Source organism: Crotalus tigris, unplaced genomic scaffold (genome assembly GCF_016545835.1).
Source record: "Crotalus tigris isolate CLP2741 ecotype Arizona unplaced genomic scaffold, ASM1654583v1 scf7180000017789.496130, whole genome shotgun sequence".
Taxonomy (NCBI): domain Eukaryota; kingdom Metazoa; phylum Chordata; class Lepidosauria; order Squamata; family Viperidae; genus Crotalus; species Crotalus tigris.
In genome coordinates this window covers 79668-106454 of record NW_024096636.1, presented here as the reverse complement: position 1 = coordinate 106454, position 26787 = coordinate 79668, and the positions used below count along the sequence as shown (strand labels likewise).

The following is a 26787-nucleotide window of genomic DNA, read 5'->3' as shown; positions in this document are numbered from 1 at the left end:
TGTATTCAGGAAAATACAATACTAAATGCATCCATCTGGCTAACATTTTAACTGGGCCTTAGTTTTGGGGTGGGGGCTTATATTACGACATCCTGAAAAATCATGCTAGGTCTTATTTTCCAATTGGGTCTTATTTTCAGGGAAACACATACTTAGAACTGTAATTGAGTCCAGAATTTGTTGTGGCAGTCTTCAGGCATTTCACCATTTAACTGCAGCTAATTTTATGATCTTTTTTTTTTCTGCAGCAGTTGTTAAGCGAACATGACACTTGTTAAACAAATAACTTTATACCCAATGAGTGTTTTTTTGCTGGAAATCTAAAGTATATTGGAAACCAACAAAAATGCCAAATATTGTGGTGACATGACCACAGGATGCTACAAATGACTTTTAATGCAAGCCGGTGCTAAGCTCCCAAAATGTGCTCATGTGACTGCAGGGAGCCGTGTGCAGCAGCCAGAGCTTCCAAAATTGGGTCATGTGTATCCCTTTTGGAAGATCCATCATAACATCAAACAGCTGCTAAGTGAGCAGTCATTAAATGTGGACTACCTGTATTCACGTATATTTGTTTTTTGTTTGTTTTTTTGCTATTTATATCATGTCTTTATATTCTGAAAATGCACATTCTAAATCTAATTCTAAAAATTCTTCTTAGCCATCAAATACGTAATAACTCACTAGTAATCTCCACTGGATAGATCAGCAGTACAAAACCTACCTGAAAAGCTCAGAACAGTGTCTGAAAAATGTGACGGTTATTATAGAAAACCAGTTTCTTCCCACCGTTAGACAGCAACACTTTAAAATAATGCTCAGTTCCCTTTGAGATTAACTTTGCTACAGATCTAAAAAGTGATCTGTTTTTATTTGCATGACACCCACGCCATACTTACTTTAAATAATGTTTTTGTTTACAGATCTTATATAAATTATTTAAATGATACTTTAAGTAAAAACAATAAGTCAACGAATTATGAACTAGAATTATGTTATGGTTTGAACTCTGGAATAAATCTGGTATCTATAGATTATATTCAAGCAGGTTTTAGCATTTCCAGCCACACACAGTTGTCTTCAGTTTTAATTAGAAATGCTGCTCTAAAAATAGAACAGTTTCATATGTACAGCACTGTTCTCCATATACATGCTGATGGCCTCAGAGAAATAAACGCTCATTCTTCATAACATGAGGTGGAGGGAAAACTACCATGAATTGCCCTGCTTGTTTTACAGCAGCTAACAACATGGAGTTTGATAAAGACAATTTTGTTACTTCAGGTCTCAGGCAAGCTCCAAAGCCTGGCTGACCGTGCATGGGCAGATGACAGGAAACAGCTGGCAGAGCAAGATCAAAGCCACCATCACCCCCATCTGTGACATCCTTCTGAAGAATGAGAAACTTCTTGCCTGGAACAAAGCTGCATACAATATATATCTGATTGGGCACAAATCCTGACAATTCAATCTGTGTACACAGTAAATAATGTTCACTTCATACTTTATAAGCAGCATTCTTTAGTCAGACTGTCTTGTCTGTTTGTCTTATCTATCATCTACATTTACAATATCTATCTATCCATCCATCCATCCATCCATCCATCTACCTATCTATCTATCGCAGCTATCACAGCTGCCCACCTCACAAGCAAATGACTCTGGGTGTTGTACAAGACTAAAACAATATTATTCTATCTATTAAAGATTGTCATGCCTAGCTCAATCAACCAACTGCGGTTTATATAGACAGTCTAAGATGTTTATTTAGAAGTCATGCATTACTAAGTTTAGACGCTAGGTTTTCTTCTATACGTGTTGACAATCTGTGTTTGGAATTATCCAGAATTTTCATTTCTATAAAAACTGCTGCCAAGTTTCTCAATATTGTATTTTGATACCTTTATTATTTATTTATATAGTGATAAATAGCAGCTCCTGTTATAATGCTCTCCTTTTCACTCTTTGGGATTGTTCAGTTCTTCAGACGAACTGATTTAAGGATTTCACATAAACTCATATCCTTATCTTAATATATGATCAATCAAACTATTATGCATTGAAGAGATTCTACATCAATCACTTTACATTTTAGTCAGCCTTAAATATTTATGGAATGATGCAGTCTAGTTACATGTGTTTTTGTGTTTGTTAGTTTGTGAGTATGTGGTATGTGTGTTTATAAATCCTTTCTTACCTCTATGGGTGTTATGTGTCTTCCTCCATTTCAGAAGCCTGGGAATTTGAGGGTTCTGTGCAGTATCTTAGCTCTTCCTAGCACTGCAGTCTTCTGGAGAGAGAGCTCTGATATTGTTTCTGGGATCTGTTGAAGCCCCTCTCCCAATTTAAGAGTCACAACCTGAGTGCTCCTACCACCATTATGGCCTTTACTTTCTGTATCCTCTCTAGTTTCTCCTTCAGCCCTTAGTACTTCTCCGCTACTTCTCCAACTTCTCATACTCCTCCTGCCTGATGCTACTTCATTTAGCACCACAATATCACCACCACTGTCTTCTGCTCCTTGTCTACTACCATACTATCTGGTTGACTGGCCAATGTCTGACTCAGTCTAGAAATCCCACCAGATTTTAGCCCTGTTGTTTTCCACAACCTCCCCTCCTGGACTTAAGACAATCCAGTCCATATATTGTGCAGATTTTCCCTCACACAATGCCAGGTACTGTTCAGTGTATACAGTTCCTACCTGCACCTTGTACCCTGACACTATTTGATAAGATAAGATAAGCTTTATTGTCATTTTTTTACTGTGGGCACAACGGCACACATCAAAAATGAAATTTAGTTGCCCGCTCTCAAAATGAAACAGATACATGACACACACCTAAACATACTACGTACAACATATGTATAGACCCACACCCCTACATATATATAACAGATAAATATTAGATACTGTCCATCTTGAATATATAATGGAAGGAGGAAGCTTGAGAGTTCACAAGGTTAATGCTGTATGGAATGAAACTATGGCTGAATCTGGATGTTCTGCTACAGATACCACGAAACCTCCTCCCAGAAGGTAACAAGGAAAACAGGTCATGAAGAGGATGTATAGTGTCCCAGATGATCTTACGGACCCTGCTCAAGCAACGCTTCTGTGCTATGTCCTGGATTTTCTCTTCATAGTTTGCACCTTGGATCCTGTTAGCATGGTAGAGCCTGTTTCTATGTATCTGGTGCTTAGTGCCTTTTCTTGTCAGAAAGTTAGTCTCATATCTGGTTATCTGCACTGCAGTGTCTCTGACACAGGAGCCTCCCAAGTACCAATAGTTATTCATCTCCCTTGGCTGATTCCAAAGCAAAATTCAGATGAACACATTTATGAGAGAGAAATACCTCCCTCTATAGCAAACCAGATTTCAGTTCAGTCAATAAGAAAATTGTAGCATCAAATCCATTAGTGATCATAACCCTCTGCTTTACCTAGTTTGCCCATGCAGTAAATTATTTGGATTTCTGGGTTGGGGGGGGGGAGGCAGAGAAAAAGAACAAACAGGAAAATTCAATGCTCCTGGCATGCAGAATTGGTTCCAATCAGTAACACAATTGTTTCTTCTCGGTTTTAGAGCCCAATTTTCTTAGATTTACATCATATTGTCAACACTTAAAAACAAATTCTGCTTTGGAGTTTAATAGCAAAAGCCAATTCAATTCAGCCTAAGGAGGAAGTTGTTCCCACACAGTAAAAAAGAAAGGGGAAGGGGAAAGGAACCCAGCAGGCTTACCGATTATGCAAAACCGAAAGTGCATCAAAGCCACCCACCAGAACACCATGGTGGTGAAGGGGGATGAACAAAATATCTGCATGCTAAATATTAACCAATTAATATCTGGGACATTGTTATACACTACTGTTAATAACTCTGAGTAGGCATTTCTCTTAGAGACAATCCTGCAGAAACTTGGGGGGGGGGAGAAATAGCAACCCACCAACATAATGAACTCATTTCTAAATCATGAAGAGAAACCAAAATGCTAGTTAATTTCAGTATACTTAAGTATACTGATCTACTCAATCAAGCGCCCTTGTATGTTGACCTAATTGTCACCTCACCACTGGAGAAAAAGTCCTCGACTTATGACCATAATTGCTAAGCAAGGCAGTTGTTAAGTAAGTTTTGCCCCATTTTACAACCATTTTTGCCATAGTTGTTAAGTTAATGATTGCATTTGTTAAATGAATCATGTAATCGTTAAGCGAATCTGGCTTCCCCCATTGACTCTGCTGGCTAGGAAGGTTACAAATGATGGTCACATGACACCAGGATAGTGCAACTATTATAAATACATGCCTGTTGCCCAGCCCCCAAATTCTGATCATGTAATCCTCATTAAGTATTAAAACTGATCATGTCACTTTTTTCAGTGCTTTTGTAACTTTGAATGATCACTAAACAAACCATTGCAAGTAGAGCACTTCCTGTATTTCATTAGCAGTATACCTATATGTTGTTTTCTGGACCTTTTGAACCCAAATTAAACAAATGTTCACAAACACAACTATAAGGTTTTATTCCTCACCAATAAGGTTTTGTTTGCCAAGAAATCGATATAGCTGTAAAGCTGGAATATTTATGCCGCTGTGACTGATCTGTACAGTGAAAGAGAGTATTTTGAAAGAACTAATACATGCCTAAAGCAATATGTGTCTCTCTCTATAATCTATGCACTCAGACTGCACAAAGCCACACTTTTGATGGAAGTATGTCACCCAGCAACTCTTTCCTCTTATCTAACCTATTGTTCTGGAGGGCCTATATGATCAAGGCTACCTTCAAGCCTGGTTATAGATGACATATCAGGACTATCTCTAAGGGGTGTTTGAAAGAGAAGCAAAGGGGCACATTAAAAGAACACTGAGAGACTAACAGTTTAAATAAGACCAAACAGTTGCGTTATTAATATATGGAATTTGTTGATATTAGATGTGGGGATAACCTTCCAAGACCATTGTGAACACGATTTATGACACAGTAACAATGGAGGTGGGTCATTGCTCTCTTGTCACTCACTGTTACGAAATTTCTGGATACAGCTATTTGGTCACTAGGTTACACAGACTGCTTAGATGAGTCATTTATCTGATCCAAAAGGGTTAATTTTTAATGTTCTTATTGAGTCTGTATGTACAGTATCAGTTCAGTTAGTATCAACTTGCTCTGGGTCCTACAACTAAATAACATCACCTTATGGGACTCAAAAGATATGCCTGCTCTATGCTGTAACTATCCTCAGGAGCATTGTTCTCCCATGGGCTCTATGATTCTGGCCTTGCTGCCTTCATGAAGGTCTTAAAAATCTGAATCTCCAAACAGGCACCGGGTCAGGACAATTTATGAACTCACTAGAATATGATATAATTGAAATTTCTGTCTTTGATGCTTGCAGTGGTTTCCTTTTTGGTTTAGTCTTGTTATTATGGTGCATTTTAACCTCTTTGCCTGCTACCATAGAACCCAAATAAATAAAGAAAATGTCCAAAAAGAAAATGTCCAAAGATTAATAAAATGTTCTAAATCCGCTTCTAGACAAGGTTCTTATGGGGCAATCATCCTGCTTGCTTCAAGGATTTTTCTGGAAGGATCGAGATGGATATACTTTGCTTTTTCCCAACACTTCTGTCATTTTCAATTAACCAGGCAATGGTTAATTGAACATTAGAGTCTATCCATCTGGAAGCACCCAACAGTGAAAAATATTGTTATAACAGAATTAGAGCATCATTTAGATCTGAAATGATCTTCACCCAGAGGTTCAAAGAATAACGACAAGTACCTTCCTCTCAGCATTCAGATTTCTTGTGATAGTAGCTATCATGTTACAATTAAGCATGATTTCTTATGAGCAATTATTAGAGGTTTCTGGAACAGAAACTCTTACAAGAATAATTGTTGCTAAACATGACCTGGTCATTTCAAAATTGTTCACAAAATGTTGCAATAAGCCGACAGTTTTTGTCAAGTATGTAATTTTAAATATGTATTTGGAGACGCCAGCAAATCTGGAAGAGCTCATCTTTTAAATTTTTGGCTTTGTTAATTGCTACATTTATCAAATGCTTTTATATTAATTGCAACTGCACCATTTTTAGAAAAGTGTTATGTGAATTGGATTATGATTATTATTGCTACTGTATTTTTATGAAATTTAGCACACCATCTGAATGGCTCAAATGTCCCATAAGTTAATTTATAAAGCAATGCAATGAATAAAAACAATTCATTTTTCCCTCCAAGGTGAACCCCAATTATACCTAAGCAAGACATATATTTAAATCATTAACCTTTTCTACCATTAATATGTACTGAATATATGGATTCTGCAGCACATCAACCCAATAGCAAGAACACCACCAGTTACACACACACACCCAATCTTTTACCCTTTAGGGGTAATTATAGTTATAATTACTGAAATAACAACAACACATTTTCCAAAACAATAATGTTCCAATGTAAACCTTAGAAATCTTAATTCTGCTTTTCTACATTTTTCTACATAAAAATGGCAAGGCAAGCTAAGAATAGGAAAATGCAGTCTATGTAAACTTTTAATTATAAATCTGCATGAAATTATTCCTCCAGAAATGCAAATAATTGCATTTATAAAACTGTGCATTGTTGCCAGGATATTTTGTGCCTTTTGTTGACAGTCCCCTGGTATAGTCCTTAATTATCCAATTTCAAAATAATAACCAAAGAACAATCACTCAAATAAAACATTCAGTCACAATTATCCAGATTAGTAACAGACTAGATTTACTTACAAGTGTACCTGAACATATTTCAACGATACATTTCTAGAAAGGTATCCGCTGTATTTCTAAGCTGTTAATCCTTTTCTTCATATAATTCAATGTAGCTTTCTTTTTTGCATGAGAATCTCTTGCTGCAGTTTCCAAAAAGGAAGTGCTGACTTTCATCATTATTACCATGTGTGATGTGCCTCAGGAAACATGCTAGAGTTTAAAAAGTACCAGCTGTTTTAGAAGAAAGAGAATATTAGATATTTACTCAGAAAGAATAAATGTTATGGTGATTGTAAGGCACAATTCAGACAAATCTCTCTAAGTCTGACTTTAGAATTGATTTAAACATTTATTTCACTTTTTGCTGAAAATCAAGGGGCCCAACTATTTAAATTCTGTTTATGTTCTGTCTAGATTGTGCCTGTATTTCCTTAACCACAACTTTTAATTCCACCATTTGGATCCTAAATGTGTGCCGCTTGTGTATTTAAATTCTGTCTAGAACATACCTATATTGAGCCCAGAATTATTGCCATAAGTTGTTGTCATTATAAGTCAAGAATTCATATGATCGGACCCAATTTTTTGACACTGGGTAGGGGGAATCATACTGTTTCAATTGCAGGAAAAGAAACTACTACTTCTCTAATTAAAAAAAAATACAAATCTTACATGAATGTAGGGATCCTCAATACAATGTATTGAGTCTGTCGTTTGTACTTTGATAACTGACTGATTTGGCACAGCAACCAAACAGGGCAGGTACAGATTTCAACACATAGTTAGGATTGCAGAAAAAAAAAACAATTGCAACCAGCTTGCCTTCTACTGAGGACCTGTATACTGTATGAACCAGAAAGAGGGCTGAGAAAATATCTACAGACCCCTCACATCCTGAACACAAACTGTTTCAACTTCTCCCCTCAGGACATCGCTATTGCATGCCAAAACTATTAGACCAGTGGTTCTCAACCTTTCTAATGCCGCGACCCCATAATACAGTTCCCCATGTTGTGGTGACCCCCAACCACTTATACATCACCGGGTGCCAGGGGCGTGGCCAAAGAAAAGGGGGAAAAAATGGCGGACAGCCTTGTTTGGCGACCCCCGTGAAATGGTCGTTCGACCCCAAATGGGGTCCCAACCCACAGGTTGAGAACCATTGTATTAGACACAGAAATAATTTCTTTCCCCATGCCATCACTCTGCTGAATATTTAATTCCAACAACACTGTTTCATTTCTCATCTTTTCTCATCTTCTCATCTTTTCTACTATTTTCTCCTATTGGTTTCTTATGATTTATTCACTGTTGTTTGTAACTTATAATTAATGATTGTAACTATGATTTATGATCTATGGTCTATTATGTGAGCATATGCGTGTGTCCAATCACACACTTGGCCAATAAAGAAATCTATTCTCTTCTACATATATTTAAAAAATATATGCCATTTGCCAACAATGCTTCTCTGGATTCATAAGAAAAAGAAATCAAACTGCTGAAAAGAATTAATGAACACGAGTGTGACATCAAGACTCAAATCAAGGACAAAAATAATATCAAAGCATTTCATCCTCCCAGGGCATTCAATTGCAGACCTCAAAGTATCTATTTCAAAACAAATAACAGATATTGTGCAATATATACAGACAGAAAAGAGCTAAAATGAAGCCAGAGAGAGCAAGGAAAAATTAAGAAGAGAAAGAGAGTGATTTGAATGAACATAAATATATGGTCTGGAAGCAAGACATAAGAATGAAACAAAATGCCTCCAGCAGAGTGAATGGAATTAAAAATTAAAGTGAAGAAATTATGTGGGATAATAGCAATTAAATGAAGCAGTGCTAAAAGAAATACCTTACAGATTTATAGGGGAACACTAGTGAAAGTGGAATTGAAATGAAAGCTATCAATTAGTGACTTAAGAAAAAAAGATGAAAAGAAACTCATAAGTACCATGAGATATATTTTGTATAAGTGGAGAAATATTAAAATATCAGTGACATTTGCTTATATGGTGGTAGATATATTTTGTATAAGTGGAGAAATATTAAAATATCAGTGACATTTGCTTATATGGTGACAGTTTGACTTGTTAAGGATGCTATAAGAAGATAACATGTGTGCTGATGATTGGAAGAAAAGTATTATCATTCCCCTGCATAACAGAATAATAAGAGTGACTGCAGAACCAACAAAAATGTGCCTGGGAAGGCATCTGACGGAACTCTGACCAAAAGGACCAAAGAGATGATAACTACAAAATATTAAAAGTGCAATGAATTTTAAGGTGTGCAGACCAGATATTTTTTCTTCTGCAGGTCACTGAAAAATGTATACAGATTTAGAAAAACAAAAAGGATAAAGGGAATCATGGAATATTTTGCAGAAATTTGCAGTTAATGGTTTGTTAAGAGCAGTACAAGTAGTCCTCGACTTACAACCACAACTGAGCCCAAAACTTATGTTGCTAAGTGGGACATTTGTTAAGTGAATTTTGTCCCATTTAAGATGTTTCTTGCTACAGTTGTTAAATGAATCATTGCAGTTGTTAAGTTAGTAATACAGTTGTTAGGTGAATCTCCCCATTGACTCTGTTGTCAGAAGGTCACAAAAGATGACCACATGACTCCAGGACACTGCAACCGTCATAAATATGAGTCAGTTGCCGGGTGACTGAATTTTGATCATGTGACCCTGGGAATGCTGCAACGGTCATAAGTCACTTTTTTCAGTGCTGTTGTAACTTTTGATGGTCACTAAAAGAACCTTTGTAAGTTGAGGACTACCTGTATATGGTAGAGATAAGTCATAGTACATGAAAATGCAATGCTTAGCCACTGATTCAGCATCAGTGAGGCAATAAGCCAAAGATGTATAAGCATCTCCTTGATGTTTAATGTATTTATGGATAGTCATACAAGGAATGGTTGGTTAGGATTGGCGGGTTTTTTCCTTGAGAACATAGGTGTGGTTCTCTATTTGAGGTGAGGCTACAGTATTGCCTGACAACATGCTAAATCTACAACAAACATTAGATAAATCATATGATGCAACAAGAAGTATGGATTTAAAAACTACTCTATGAAAGACCAGAGTTACATATGTTTGGAAGGAAAGTGGGAGTGAACAACTATAAGTTATACATAGTGTTTTTTTTAAGTCACAGCAAATAGATGGATTTGAATAGTCAGGTAGAACGCTTACTATAGGCGCATAAATTCACGAAAGCATTTAAAGATGTGCAAATATTGCTAGAGAAAAAGTGAATAATATGAAGTCTGTTATAAAAGAAGCAAAAAATGGTTGTGGATAAGATCAGGCTTCTGCCTATGTTCTTTCTTTTGTGGAAATTAGAACTGAGTATGCCAGGAAAAGTAAAGAAGTTAAATGCAGTGGGCCTAGGAAATTTCAGATTTAATTGTGGCCAATCAAGAAAAGATAGGCTAAAGCACGAATGGGTGCTGAACAAGTGTGATTTGAATACAAAAGTATGTCAGCAGTACAAGAGATGTATATTGAAATGATGTGGTCCTATAGATAGAATAATTGAGGATCAAGTCAGATAACAAATCTATGAAGCAAAAATAAATCAACCGAGGGAAGACTGAAAATGTCAAGGCTAGATAGAATTGATGAGATCTTCAAAACAAAACGAATGGTAATTTTTTACAAAAATGGCTAACTTCAAAGCAGTATATCCACACAGTTGAAAAAAAACTAGAATTATAGAAAGAAGCACAGTGAGTTGTGTTGGTATAAATTAGTTTTAGCTATATTTCTCAAGCCTCTAATTATTTTGGTCACTGATTATTACTCTTCTGCCTAATGTGCATAAGGCTGTTTACTCCCCAAAGGGAATAAATAGTATGATAGTTGTGTGCCTCTGATTGCTGAAAATGTATGAAACATTTAACACCTTGTTAATGTTTATTCTCAGTAATGATATTTGAGTTATTAGACTGGCATGCCTGCATTTTAATTTTGTAATAGATACAACAAGTCAAGTTCTACCTTTATAAATCTGAAAAAAAATTATTTTATTAGCAATTTTGGAGAAATAGTGGATATTATGACAAGTCACAAAGATCCTATTAGCAGAAGTTAAACTAATCCATAAAATGCTCTCTGTCATCTTTGTAGAAGTGTGAGGGATCCAAAATATGCCTGCAACAAACTGATGTTAGAAACTAATCTATTTAATGTTTCATATGTATGTTATTTTTATCAGAATTGGGATAGGAACCTATAGAGGTGTCCATGACTGCACCTAAACACACAAGCCATATCTGAATAATGGGAGAAAGAACAGATTAATATTCCAGAATAGCGGATATTGTTTGTTACTTAATTGAATAATACATCCGTCTTATTATTTTACAAGATTTCAGTAAAATGAATTCACTTAAAAGAGGATATTTATTTGATTTATAAGTTGCTCTTCATCAATGGCTGGTTCAATGAGGACCCAGATTGTTGGGGGCAATATGCTAACATTGTAAACCACCCAGAGAGTGATGTAAAGCATTATGGGGCGGTATATAAGTTTAAGTGATATTGCTATTGCAAAGTATAGACAGAGACAGAAGCCAAAGTGATTTCATTAGTGGAGAAACTGTACTTTTCTGCAGAAGCCTAGGGCGGAATTTCTCTGTCCCAGCGACTTTAAGAAGTGTGGACTATAACTCCCAGAATTCCACAGCTGGAGAATTCTGGAATTGAAGCCCAACATCTTAAAATTGATGAGCTTAAGAAAGACTGCCCTGTGGTCCTACAAGAATTAAAAGACATTCTGTGAAAGATCAAAAGCAAGAAAATAGTTGAAACAACCAAGATATATCTCCAGAGCTTTTCATCTTGAGTGGTTTCAGTAGATCTAGCTATCTTTAATAACAGCTTTTGAAGCCTGAAAAAGTTTGAAAGCCCCTATCCCAGGGGTAGGCAATCTTGGCTCTTTTATGACTCGTGGATTTCAACTCCCAGCATTCCTGAGCCAGCTATGCTGGGAGTTGAAGTCCACGAGTCATAAAAGAGCCAAGGTTGCCTATCCCTGCCCTAGCCTAACCTATCACATAACTCCCTTCCTATGTTTATATTTATATTTCTAACTGAAATACAAATAGTCCTCGACTTACAACAGTTCGTTTAGTGACTGTTCAAAGTTACAACATCCCTGAAAAAAGTGACTTATAACCATTTTTACACTTACAATCATTACAGCATCCTCATGGTCACATGATCAAAATTCAGAGACTTGGCAACTGACTCATATTTATGGCGATTGCAATGTATCCCGGGGTCCTGTAATCAGCTTTTACAACCTTCTGACAAGCAACGTCAATGGGGAAGCCAGATTCAGTTAAGAGCAATGTTATTAATTTAACAAGTGCAGTGATTCACTTAACAATGGGGAAAGAGAGGTTGTAAAATGAGGCAAAACTCCCACTTAGCAACACAAATTTTGGGCTCAGTTGTGGTTGTAAGTTGAGGACTACCTATACTCTCATTTTAATCAGAGCACACAAGCCTAACAACCACATCAAGGTGGTGCCTTACTGGTAGATTATGATTATTATATTTTTGTCACACAGTCTGCCAGATGTTCAGACTGGATTTGGCATTTTGGGGATATAGGGATGGGAATGTTTGGTGATGTTAAAGGTATCATTGCAGGATGCAAATTGTTCCAAATTGCCTTTTTTGTCAATGCAGATGGTGTTCAAGTGGTGCTTCTGATGTTTGGAATTGCATTCAAGGCACCTATTATTATTATTGGTACTACTTTTGCTTTCTTTTGCCACAATTGTTCTATTTCTATTGGTAGGTCTTCTTATTTTATCACATCCAGTTCTTTCTCTTCTATTCTGCTGTCTCCAGATACTGCCAATATCCAGACATTTTTGTCTTTCTTATCTACAATTGTTAAATCTGGGGTATTATGTAGAAGATGCCTATCTTAGTTCAAAATTGTTCTATTAGAATAATTTAGTTCTTCATTTTCTATTACTTTCTCTATTTTATAGCCCCATTGATACTTGCTTGCAGGCAAATGGTATAACTTTAGGTTAGGGGAAAGAAGGATTGTGCCTAATACTACTATTAGTGATCTTGATCATTTATCTTGGTCCTCTGTATAGCAGAAAGTTTTTGAAAATATTCACATATATTTAGAGCAGAGCACACCAATACACACTTTGTCATATTAATGAACCAACAGTATAAAAGAACACAAAATACACCGGTATGCAAATTGCCTCCTTAGTTTATGTATCCTATTTTAATAGGTCCCATTTTCAAAACTAGCATTTGGCATCAATATTTACTGTATATTTGGTATGTTTCCCACTAAGTTTCACTGTTGTGTATCCTCTGTTTTGTAATTTATTTCCAAGCAAACAATTTTTTTTTGAAGTGGACAATTAATGAAGTGCCTAAATACAAGTTGTCCTGGACTTACAACAGCTCATTTAGTGACCGTTCAAAGTTACAACAGCATTGAAAAAATGATTTATGACCGTTTTTCACACTTATGACCATTGCAGCATCCCCATGGTCATGTAATTTATTTTTGGATGCTTGGCAATTGACTCACATTTATGATGGTCCCGGGATCATGTGATTATCTTTTATGACCTTCTGATAAGCAAAAATCAATGGGGAAGCCAGATTCACTTAACAAGTGCAGTGGCAAGAAAAGTCGTAAAATGGGGCAAGACTCACTTAACAAATTTCTCACCTTGCAACGTAATTCTGGGCTCAATGGTGGTCATATGTTGAGGACTACCTTTACATGTTTTATTTCCTGAAATAGCTAGAACATCCAGTTTGATTGCAACAAATCTTGAAGAAACCCAAGAGGGACAGTCACCAATATATCACTTGTATAATTCTCTCTCTCTCTTTTTTTAGAATTGTCAGACTCATACCGCACAACCTAAGTAAAGAGTAAATGTGATATCAAACATATTATCTGTTCAAAGAAATGTATTTAAAACTCACCAGTAAAGCCAACAAGAGGACATTGGCTTAGAAAAATATAAGTTCATGTTGTTGTATTAATCTCAATTTGTTTCCTTAGTTGGGTGAACTTCCTGCTTTTTTATTCAACCCCAATATGCAGAGGACAGACAGCACCTCTATATTGAAGGACTAGCGGTATCTCATTTCCTTTGTGGCTTTAAAGGTTCAAGAGAAATTACCAGCAACATTAGCAATGGGAAAATCTGAGCGTCAGGCTTGCTGGAGTCAGAGAATGAAGTAATGTTCCCAGGCTTCTTTTGAGTCAAACCTATGAGCTGTCCAGCTGTTATGTCCCATTATGCCATCTTCCCTTACAACCCTGTGAAACTAATGCAATCTGAGGTCCACTGTGTGTATTAGACTGATATTCCCACAGTTCTATACAAACCAGTCCAACTTATGACTATTCAAAGTTACAGTGAATCTCCCCAGCATTAATTACAACCCAGAATCAAAATTGCAATGGCCACCAAGCCCTCCCTCCAAGTCACATGATTGCATTGTCAGCAACTCAGCAACTGGCCCTCATTTATGGTCGTTTCCAACATCCTGCAGTCATGTGACTGTGATTTAAAACCATATTATTTTTCTGGAGACCAGAATTTACTTCTGGTTTCTAAGAAAAATGTCTATTGAGGACAATAAATTCATTTAACGATTGCCATGTTCGCTTAACTACCACCCCCCAAAAAAGTTGTAAAATCAGGCAGTCACATGGTTACCCCCACCAACAACTGGCATCATTTATTACTATAATTTCGGGCTCAATTACAGTCGTAAGTTGAGGACTCCATGTATGTGCCTCATCTCAAATGTAATGCTTATAATATAAAACTGCCTCCATTGGAATATCAGGAGTGGTCATTCAAGTACTCTAAGCTCATCAGAACATGTCTGAATGTCTGGTACATGGCTGAGGCAGTATTTACTCCATTGTTTCTCAACCTTGGCAACTTTAAGGTGTGTGGACTTCAACACAAAGCATCATCCAAAGTTGCCTGCATGAAATGGCAATCTACATCAATGTAATAAATAAATAATAAACTTCCCAAAATTAGGAAGGGGTTGGGAATTCTGGTGGTTGAAATGATGTAGCCAGCTGAAGACCAATAGCTTGGTCATTTCAGTACAAAGTAGACAGCCAACCAAGGGGCAAAGTGGGATATTTCTTATATTGAACTATTCGTCTTCTTTGTGTAGTGGTCAAAGAGACACCAACCAGCTCTGCCACATCCTTAAAGCAGGATGTGATGCAAGGGCTTCCTACTTACAGTCACATAAATAGCAGATAAATTATGCAATTCTTCCCCATCTTACAAAAGGAGGGGAAACAAGAATATTCCCTTCATATTTATCTATCTTTATCTATATTCGTTTGTGATGCAGTATTCATGCAAAAAAATCAGAAATGTACTTAATCTTAGGCAAAGCAACAAATATGCTATACCTCTTTCTAAACTCTTTCTAAAATTTTCCAGGGTCCCATTCTTATATCTCAAACAAAATCAATGCTAACCACAGAGGAGAAAATCTAAATATTATTGTCTGTGAGAATAATGTCACAGTGCACGTCAGACCTCCTTTAGAAATTACATGTAAACTTATGGAAAACTAATTCAGCTACAAGCTGTGTTTATAGCAAACTTCTGCATTCTATCCCTTCGAGCAGAATTTAAAACAACCAAACAACAAAGAGAAGTTGGCAATCCAAAGTCAAGCGGGAATATAATCAACAAAGCCTGGAAGAAATAATTATTAAGTTGTAGAATATACATCCTCAGTCTGGAACCAAATCAGCAAGCTTCTGTTATAACAAGTTCATTTTTCATACTTAACTCAAACGGGCAGAATAATTTTATACTGGCCCCTCTAAATACCATGTTTATATTGGCAAATGCAAGTAGGTACTACGAAGAAAGAAAATTGTGGATTTTTTTATTGGGACAATTGCACAAGCTGAAAAGTAAAACAGAAAACAAGGAACTTCCTAAGCATTTCCTTCAGTGACCTCTATCGGGTAAAATGCTACAATGCAAGGGTTTTTTTTAAAAAAAAAAAAAAAAGTAGAAGAAGAAAGCATATTTCTACACTGTTCAAATATAGTAAAAAAATACAATAAACCATTTATCTTAACATCCAGCTTGTTTCTTCTTGTACTTTTTTTTCCAATAAAAAAGGAAGGGGGGTTGTACAGATAGTCTGTTTCCAGCAGCACTGTCTATCTGTGTAGCAAACACAATTTTTTTACGGCAGCTTAAAGAGTACTATGTAGAGCAATATATTCATGCTTTCATGTTATTCTATGGACTACAATGGACTGTAACCAGTACAGTTTCTGTTGGGGTGGGCAGTGTGTGGCTTCTGGGAATCAAATAGCACACATAACACTTACTTGGTGTCAGCCAGATTTCCTATCCCAATAGACTATTAAATCAGAAGCTGCTTCTTACAAACCCAAGTTCCAGCTTCAGTGTCATCTTTACTTCCACAAAGCAATAGCAGTAGCATCTAGACCAGTGGTTCTCAACCTGCGGGTCGGGACCCCATTTGAGGTCGAACGACCATTTCACGGGGGTCGCCAAACAACGCAGTCCGCCATTTTTTACCCCTTTTCCTTAGCTGTGCTACTCCCTTTTATTCTATTGGCTTTTGAAAGCCAATAGAATAGACTCTCTTGAATACAGTCTAATTCTATTGGCTTTCAAAAGCCAATAGGAATTGTCCAGGCTGTCTCTGCCCTGCTGAACCCACCAAAAGTCCCATTCTGCAAATGGTGCTGCACCAGTTTAGAAGTCCTCGACTTACAACCGGTTAAGTAGTCCTCGACTTACGACCGGTTGGGGGTCGCGGCATTAAAAAGGTTGAGAACCACTGATCTAGACTTATAAAGCACTCCATAGAGCTTTACAGCACTCTCCGGGGGGAGGGTTACAAATCAGCATAATACGCCCAACAATCTGGGTCCTCATTTTACTGACTTCAGAAAGAAGGAAAGCTGAGTCACCCTTGAGCTGATCAGGAACAAATTCCAGGCTCTGGGCAGAGCCTGCAATACTGCATTCTAATCTCTGTGCCACCACGGCTCATTCAAAGGCCTAATAAAAAGATAGATACTGTGGTGGCAATGTGGAAGACCATTGTTATTTTAATATTAAGAAAAATCTAGAAGTTTAGAGCGCATTCAGAGCTAATCTGCTTTTCATTCTTCTTTGCTGAATAAAGGAGACGGGGGGGGGGCATGGATGTTTACACAGCTGCAAACCTGTAAAAATTTCATGCTGTCAGTTCCCATCCCAGAATCATGTGACATCTAGTCAAGATCAGGTCTTGCAATCTCATGATCATAGCAGAGCGAAGAAGTCATGGTGCCAGGCTTTCATAGAAACCTCGGGGTTTGTTGCAGTTTGTGGGGAGTTTCTGCACAGAGGCTAGCACTGGGTATTGTGGAAATGGGCTACCCTTTTTTGTGTATCTCTTGTGTCATTATTAAAGAGCTCCTGGAAGCTTAAAAGAGGTTTGGCTATCATCTTGTTTGTTATGTATGCTTTTTATGGTATGTTTTTAAATCTGTTTGCTTCAGTTAACCATAAAACTTAGAATCTCTTTGTTTACTGGTGTGCTTATTGTTTCTGGATACTAAAGAACCATTTGCCTGGGCATCTGTTCACTGCCCTGATGCTCGGCAAAGCAGATACTTGCACCAAACACAGGTAAGATGAGGCGATAGAAAGCATCCTTAATGACTCCTTGAAATAACAATAGTCTTCCACACTACCATCACAATATCTATACTTTTATTAGACTTTGGAATGAGCCCTGGTTACACAGTGATTGAAGTGCAGTGTTGCCTACAAAAACTCTGCCCACTGCCATAAGTTCGATCCTGACTCGGGTTGATTCAGCCTTCGTCCTTCAGAGGTCAGTAAAATAAGGATCCAGGGGGTCTGAAAAGCAGTATTTCCTAAAGTATGGTCCTAGGACCCCTGGAGATCCCCCAAGACCCTCTCAAGACTCCTCAACATCTCACAATACCTTTAACACCTAGGTATAAAAGGTATTTGCAAAAATTTAAAACAATGTCACTCTTCTCATTTTTATTTGTTAAAAATATAGGGCATTTTCATTACAATGTTTCATTTATGTTAACATCTAACAGGGTAATATTATTATTTGTATATAATTCAATATTCTATGAATGCATCTATTTGGCAAGAACTATGGGAAAGAAATAGGAAACTCACCTTAGCTACCTCATATAAGGAAAATCTTTACAAGATGTTTCATAGATGGCATTTCCCACCCATAAGGCTAGCCAAAATGGGTTCAAACATCTCACCCCTATGCTGGAAATGTAAAACAGCAATAGGATCATACTACCATATGTGGTGGGAATGCCCAAAGACTCGTGAGTATTGGAACAGGACACGAAGCTGGTTGAGGGATATATTAACACTGGACTTAGAGTTAAAACCTGAACTCTTCTTGTTGGGAATAACGACAGAAAAATATGACAAGGGAACAATCTACCTGCTGCTACACATCCTGACTGCAGCTAGGCTTGCTTTTGTGCAAAAATGGAAGAGCAAGGAAATTCCCACAGAGGAAGAGTTAATACATAAAATATTAGCATGTGCGGAAATGGACAGGCTCACAATGATATTAAAAGACAAATGTGGATCAGTTTATTATGAAACCTGGGATAAATTTTACCGCTGGAGGAATTCGAAGAGGACGGTTGGGATTAAAGATGAATGTTAAGATAGAAATATATGTTATTTTAGAATAAGTATTGTATATATGTATACAGTATATAGAGATGAAGAATTAATTGTAAAAAGTGGAATAATCTGATAAGAATGTATATACTGGAATGTCACATTAAATCCAATGTTTGTTTCTTTTTAACTGTATTATAAATAAAATTTGTAAAAAAAAAATTCTATGAATGCATCCATTTTAATTTGTAATACGGTCAATGTTGATAAATATAACCCTTACAAACAGAAGCTCTTTTAGGGTCCTCTGTAACTTTTAAAGATTGAAAAGGGTTCTGAGAGAAACATGTTTAAGAAATACTGCTGTAAATTATCATAGCCTATCGTGACATAATACAGTTTAAACTGAGACAAAATGAGCTAAAGGGAGTGTGACAGTTTGATAAAGAGAAAAATAGAACTAAACTAAGAGGGACTTTTCTAGATTTTCTTTTCCATACAATCTTCTATAGCAGAAGCAAAAAAAGAGCCAATATGTATAAACAAAAACAGGTTTAATTTCAAAATTATTATAGAGGGGAAGCAAACTTACCAACAAGTCTATGCCTGCTGAGGTTCAAAACATTGTTGCATAAGAGCAGTTCTTACAAATCCAAAGGCATGCAATTATATTTTCCAAGCTTTTATTTACATTATGATCACAGTTGAAGATGTTTTAACTATTTAAACAAAATAAACACCTCTTTTCTAACAAATATATATATATATTTTAAAAAGAATGTGGTACCACCATGCCTTCCAGAGTTCAGTTCTTAAAATAAGTGTTCAGACTGACACTTTTGTACCAATACGCATAGTTTTTTGGTAATCTGACTGCATTAGATAAATCTTAATGCAAAAATTTTCAAGTTCCACAAGGTTACTAGGACAAAGTAGGATAATACAACCTACACATAATTATCTATTATAAGATTTGGACCAGATACATATACAGACAATCCTTGACTTACAACTACAATTGAGCCAAAAATTTGTTCCTAAGCAAGACAGTCGTTAAGTATATAAGCGGTATATAAGTCTATAAGCGGTATATAAGTCTCATAAATAAATAAATAAATAAATAAATAAATAAATAAATAAATAAATAAGTGAGTTTTCTTCCATTTTAGACCTTTCTTGCCATAATTGTTAAGTGAATCAATGCAACTGTTAAATTAGTAACTCGGTTAAGTGAATATGGCTTCCCCATTGACTTTGCTTGTCAGAAGTCGCAAAAGGTGATCACATGACCCCAGGACACCTCAACCATTGTAAATAAATGTCAGTTAGCAAGCATTTGCATTTTGATCACATGACCACAGAGATGCTGCAACAGTCATTATGTGTGAAAATGATCATAAATCACTTTTTTCAATGCCATTGGCTTCTCCATTAACTTTACTTGTCAGAAGGTTGCAAGAGGTGATCACGTGACCTAGGACACTGCAATCATAATAAATATGAGTCAGATGCCAAGCATCCGAATTTTGATCATGTGACCATGGGGATACGGCAATGGTCGTCTGAAAAACAGTCATAAGTCATCTTTTCAGTGCTGTTGTAATGTCGAACAGTCACTAAATGAGCTACTATAAATCAAGGATTACCTATATTGAAAACTAAATGCCCGTGTTGTGGAGACATCAAAACAGCTTCGCCTACAGTTTAGTATCTTTCTGCTTGCTTAGATGATATTTGGTTAAAAATATAGTTTTAATTATGTACTCAAGAGCTGCCCTTCATATTATTGTCACCAAGGTAGCTTCCAGGCAGAGGCAATAATATGAATTGCAAGGGTGGATCAAAATTACCGTATGCCTAAAATGTCATAGGCATTTACTTAAACATATGAAGTTACAAACTGATAACCTGGTTAAGAGAAATCTGCAACATAATTTTATCTCTATTAAGACCTCAGAGCATTCAAGTCCAAACAGTTATTATATATGGTCCTCATTTTGTGACCACAGTTACGACTGGCAATTCAATTGTTAAGCAATGCAATCATTAAGTGAAACTCAAGTCTGCTTACGACCTTACTTCTGCCTTCCTCAGCTTTACAAGTCTCTGAAGGTCACCAGCATGATTGGTGGCAAAGTAACTTTTTCCTGACCTTCATAATTGTGAAAGGTTGCTATACCAAGCAGTCACTAAAGCAAGAACTATCTGTGTTTCATTGCACATCGATTCTGCATATTTCTCGTGTTACAGGTAATGATCCAAATCTAACTCAACATAAAGCATAAATAAAAACTGCAATAATTGGATCACTGCCTCTAGTTAAAATAAAAACATCTATAGAACTAGAGCCAAAGAAGAGTCTTTAGATATTACAGTATTAACACCTTTCCTTAGATAAAAGATTTCTGTCTGCAGAATTGCAAAAACATTGTAAAAGATTACCAGTTCTGCAAAAAAAAATATATTTTGGCATAAACACTCTTGAGCGAGTGTTTTGTCTTCGCTTTGCACTTGCCTGCCGCCTTCTGGTCAGAAGGTGTGTTGCAGCCGTCATTGGGAGATGGAGGGGTCGTGCTCATGGATTGAGGCAACGAGGGTCCCTCCATTCCGCTTGAGCAGTCCCAGAAAAACTGAGAAGACGCTCAGGCAGGCAAGTATTGGCGGGAGCGAAATTGGAACAAGTACCAGGACTGTTCCCCTGATCACCCGACCACAACAAAAATATTCTCTCTGGGCTAAGGTCACGGTAGCTGAGGGAGGTACCGAAGGCACGTTTGGAACCACTCTTTGGGTTCCGCCCGGAGGCCTTAGGTGACCAGGCAACGTGCACCAGTAGAAAAAGGAAAAGGGAGGCAAAAAATATCAGTGGCGACCTCAAAAGGGTCTGTAGACCTGACTTAATACACAACAAGGTATCAAATGGCGGTCACCTAGAGCGGAATTTATTCTTATTAATATTATTACTATTATACTAATAATAGGAACAACAATAATAATAAAATAATAACAACAACAACAACAACAACAACAATAATGGTGATGATGATAATATTGTGTGTTCTGCCTTTAGGCCTGTTGGCCCTGCAGTCGCTTAATTTTTAGCTTTAAAAAAAAATTTTTTTTTATTATTATTATTATTATTATTTTTAAAATTTATGTATTTATTTTTATTATTATTATATTTTGTCCTATTATTATATGTGTGTATCGGGGGTGGAGCGCTGGCTGTGCGCTCCTATTCCGCCTCTATCAGTACTTCCAGATATGATGTGGAGCTTCCTTAAGCTCGGTTTGCCTTCCTCTGGCAAGAGATGGCAGCCGCAGCTCGTTTCTCCCTGAAAACGGGCTTTGCGGATCCCAGGAGGGTTCTCTAGCCTCCGTTTCTTGGTTGGGGCTTACTCCCTTCCTGTGCTTCAGCTTTTTAAAAAGGAGGGTGGCCGCGGCTCGTTTCCCTCTGAAAATAAGCTCCGCAGCCTCCCAGAAGCTGCTTGTGCCCGGGGATTTAAATTTGGCGCGCTGGTGACGTTTTAAGGGAATCCCAGTCAGGGATTGCCTTTGTTGCCTGAAACGGCAACTAAAATGGCGCCCGCGGTTGCCCTGGGCTGCTAGGGAATCTCCGATGATCCGAATTCAAGTTTGAATCCGGACCTGGAGATTGTTATTTTTTCCCCCAATTTGAGGAAAAAATCCCTTGGAAGGTTGGGGAGAAAAGCTCAGCAAGTGGTCTCTGCTGATGCCTTTCCCCCCCCCCTTTTCCACCTCCAGAGCCCTGGGGCTGGCTGGGATCCGTGGGGAATTTCCCCCCCGCACACCCCCTTTTTCAATTTTAATATAGGATCAGGGATGATCCCAAGGAAAACTTAGTGGTTGGGGAAAAGGTTCAGCAAGTAGTCTCTGCTGATGCCTTCTTCCCCCCCTTTCCACCCCCCAGAGCCCTGGGGCTGGCTGATATCTGTGGGGAAGTTTCCCTCCCCACCAATCCCCTTTTTAATTTTAGGTTTGAGATCAGGACTGATCCCCAGAAAATTTTGTGGTTAAATTCCTATAGGTGGCAATTTTTTTGGAAGGGGAAGCCAATTATCAAGGGATAATCAATCAATGGATTTCTTGTCTAACCTGATAAGCTGAGAGCCACGCCAAAACGAGTCTTCTCGAGCAGAGACCAAGTTAAGAATGGACTCCACAGGAAGTGGGGGCATGTCAAGCTTTGGCTACTTGGTCTCAAGAGCAGGCAGACAGAGAAAACCCATCCGTGGATTATCCATCTCCTGTACTGGAGAAGATTACCAGTTCTGCAAAAAAAATATATATTTTGGCATAAACACTAAGATAGAAAATCTATAACTTCTATCAATCTCAGGATGAAATAGAAATTATTGCAACTGCATGCTAAGAGCTAAATGTCAGAACTATTTACCGTATATGCCGGCGTATTAGGCGACCCAGCGTATAAGACGACCCCCGTCTTTATAGCCGGGCCGCATTCCTAGAACATTATCCTATATGCCAGAAACTACCAGTATTTCCGGCGTATAAGACGACTCGGCGTATAAGACGACCCCCGTCTTTGGCGCCGATTTCAGCGCTCGCGGAAGTCGTCTTATACGCCGGCATTTACGGTAATCTTTTTTTTTTCAATTTGAAAACCTAGTATCATCAGTTTGTGAAATCTTATGGTCACAAAGGCTAAGAAATTTGTCACCTTAGTGAAAATTCTACCACCATTCTTTGAAGTTATAGAACTATTCCTATATTTGAGAACTGCATGCTTCTGTTCCTGATGCTAACAGCTGTAGAAAATGTCCTTTACCAAGTGCAATTTCCAATGCAAGACAGTAGGATTTTCCTGGCAGACTTCACTTTTACCTTACTTGGAGCGAGCCAAGACAAGTACTTCTGTTTCAAGGTGAAATGTAATCTGCCATCAGTTGAACCTAAATTCAATAAAAGTGAAATGCACACATAGAGGCAAGTCTCATGATTCTTTAATCTAGCTCAGGGGTGTCACACTGCCGGCCACAGAGTGGATGCATGATGCCGAAACCGCGCCCACCCCATTGCCATCAATTGGAAAAAAGTTGTGATACGTCACGACAAGTCACGTGATGTTGCGAGTTTGACACCCCTGATCTAGCTGGTTAACTGGATTATGCAGAAGGGAGGTTTAATAATCTTCAATGAGTATGGTAAATAATAAAAGGTCTCTAGCAAAAAAAAAACTGTTTAGGAAGGACTAATGAAAAAAGAAGCATGTGGAACTTCTGGGACATTTTTGAGTTTTCCTTTACTGATTTTATGATATGACTCTCAGACTTTTAACTCTTTAAAAATACCTTTTGGTTATAAAGGTCATTTATACGGTATCCATGGTTCTAAATTCAGGAAGCATGTACACTGAATAACTTATTACCTTTATTAACTTACACAGAAGTTGTATCACATAGTTTTCAATAACAATGTTAAAGACTGAAATTATCTACTACATCAATTCTATAAACGGTAATCCTTAGAAGCAAAGAATACCATGCAAAGACTAGGATGGGGAGCATAGATAGCTGAAATAAATGAACTGGCTTGCTCTGTTTTCTTTTAAATAGAACTTAAAAGATCATTTGGGAGTTAGGAAGTTGAATTAAAAGTGCATGCATATTTTAAGCCCTCAACCCCGTATGTAACAGACATCCATACATGAAAACTATCACCAGTAGACACCAGATTTATCTTTGGTCTCCCATCAAAAATGTTTTTTTTTTTAAAAAAAGGGCTGCATAACTACACATTTCTCATGCCAGAGTGGGCTTAAAGAGATAGCTTTAAACCTACCAAAAAAGGGAACTGTGATGGCTAACCAAAACAAGCACAGGTTGTTTCTCATGACAGCCTAAAGCCACCCAGGAATGTGGATCAAGAAAAGTCACCAATCAAAGCTCTTAAGCGTTAGCACCAGTGCCCTTGGAAGCAACTCAGTTTCCTATAGCAGCCTTCCAAACCTGATATCCTTCAAATATATTAAAGACCAGATCATCAATAAATTCTTACTATTTTAACTGAGATTCTAAAAAGTGTAGCACCAATGAATCTGGAGGAAGTCCAAGAGAAATTAGGCAGAAAGAAATCAGAAAGGGTACCGATATATTGGTTCTTTCACCTGCTGATTGGAGAGTAGACTAAGGTGTAAAGGGGAAAACACGGATCATTTTTCAGTCCCTGTTGTTTGGTCTAACCTTGTTGTTTGGTAGGCAACCTCAGCTCTTTTATGACTCATGGACTTCAACTCTCATGGAATTCTGGGAGTTGAAATCCATGAGTCATAAAAGAGCCAAGGTTGCCTAACCCTGGTCTAACCCATTTCTTCAGTTAGTAATCTTGAAGAGGAAAGCATTTCTTCCCAACTGAACAACTTAAAACCAAAGTTTTTTATTCCATTCAATAGAGAAGAAACTATTCAATCACAGCATCATTTACTGAGTTCAGAAGATTTTTCAATTAATGTATCATAAACCACCCTTTAATCCTGTACTGTACCACTGAAGACAGCATTTAGTCCACCAGAGCACTGCAGGATACAGAAAACATAATATAATAATAAAAGGTACAGAAAGAATAATATAACCATAAAGCAGACAAGGGCTAGTAGCAAAAGAAGAAACATTCGGTGCAATCTTCCATTTCAGTGAACACTAGTCGCTTTCTATTCTCTGAGTAGCTATAATAACCAGAATTTAGAAAGTAATGTATAGAGAATTCATTTCAGGTAAGACAAATGGGTCAAGAGATACCAGGGAAATTAATTTCACATAGCTAGGAGCCTTTCTGAAACTCTCAAAACCCAGATCACTTTGGCTGAAATCCCTACTCACTCATAAGCACGTTAGTTGACTATCTTTAGTCTTAAAAGACTGAAGCAATGGAAAATTAAGGAAAGGAGAACAACATACACTGAATCTTAAAACCAGAGTATAAATAGTATAATTTTTTTTAAAAAATTAAACTTATTACATTATTACATTAGATAAAAATAGCACTGATCGGGAAAAAATATATATGCTAGGTTACTTGAACTTTGTTGTACTTTGAAACTTTGTATTGTACGCAGCTCATTAAAGTTAGTGATTAACTAAACCGTCCTGACCTCTATTTCCAGTTGGTTCTCACCTAATGTGGCATGTGGATTTTAGTGGCCTGGCATGGCTAGAAGTCTGCTGGTGTGAGGCAGCAAATGAAATGAGGACTTGGAGAAAAAGCTCAATTCTGGCCATGAATGAGGTTGATAAGCTGACCTGGCTCTTAGCCAGGGCTGTGGTGGAGCAGTGTAGACACAGCAATCTTATTATCCAGTCTAGAATATAGGTGCTGGGGACTGAGGGAAGAGAGCCAGGGACAAACAATTCCTTAGTTACTGGGGGATATGATGATGATGATGAGAGAGAAGGATAGGATAGAACAGGGGTTCTCAATCTTGGCAACTTTAAGACTTGTGGACTTCAACTCCCATAATTCCTCAGCCAGCAAAGCTTTGCTGGCTGAGGAATTATGGGAGTTGAAGTCCACAAGTCTTAAAGTTGCCAAGGTTGAGAACCTCTGGGATAGAAGGAGAAGACATAAAAAGTTGGCGCAAACCAAAGTGGCTGGAGAGAAAAATTGGAGATTGAAGTTATGTAAGTATGCAGATCAGTTGACCCTTCTTGATCAGGGAGGGAAAAGTGAGGTCCACCCATGGCTTCCCTGGAAGAAAAAAAAATCAAAAGCCGGAAAGAGGACATCTCCATGCCAGAAGGAGGAGAACACCCTGAAAGAGGTTTTCTCCACAATGGAGAAGCAGTAGGTGTTTGCTGACCAGATCCAGAAGAAAGTCAAGCTGTGCTGGGCACAGTAAATCCAGCCCACTCTTTTCTATTCACTCTTGATAAGTCTAGCAAGGGGAAGGAAGCAGGAAAGCTAAAAGGGGACTTTCTCTGGAAGGGAGACAGGAGGAAACCTGACTCCAGGTGAAAAAAGAGCGTTGTCTTACCTGAACGCTTTTTCTCAGCAGGATGGTGTAGACTCCACTGATTGGGTAATTTAATCCCACCTGCTCAGACTAAGACAAAAAAACTCTGCCACGCCTCCTTCTGGGTGTGACTTTCCAGTTTTTGTCGAGGCGAAGCTACCGGACGCAAGGCTCCAAACAAAAAAGGAAGACACAGGCCTAGACTAACACTAACAGGGTGGGTGTGGAGTCTACACCATCCTGCTGAGAAAAAGCGTTCAGGTAAGACAACGCTCTTTTCTCCATCAGGA

General features: G+C 37.7%; 1 protein-coding gene across 2 annotated transcripts in view; it reads right to left on the bottom strand.

Moving 5' to 3' along the window:
* The window catches only part of FGD4 (FYVE, RhoGEF and PH domain containing 4), a 136220-nt gene that overhangs the window by 97987 nt on the left and 11446 nt on the right, over positions 1–26787 (bottom strand). The window contains exon 1 of one of the 2 annotated variants that reach the window (XM_039342324.1): positions 6788–6932. The exons of the other annotated variant lie outside the window; for it this stretch is intronic. Coding sequence (XP_039198258.1) covers positions 6788–6803 — 16 coding nt within the window. The 5' untranslated portion in view covers positions 6804–6932. Of the gene's footprint in view, positions 1–6787; positions 6933–26787 lie in introns of those variants that run through there. 2 annotated transcript variants of the gene reach the window in all.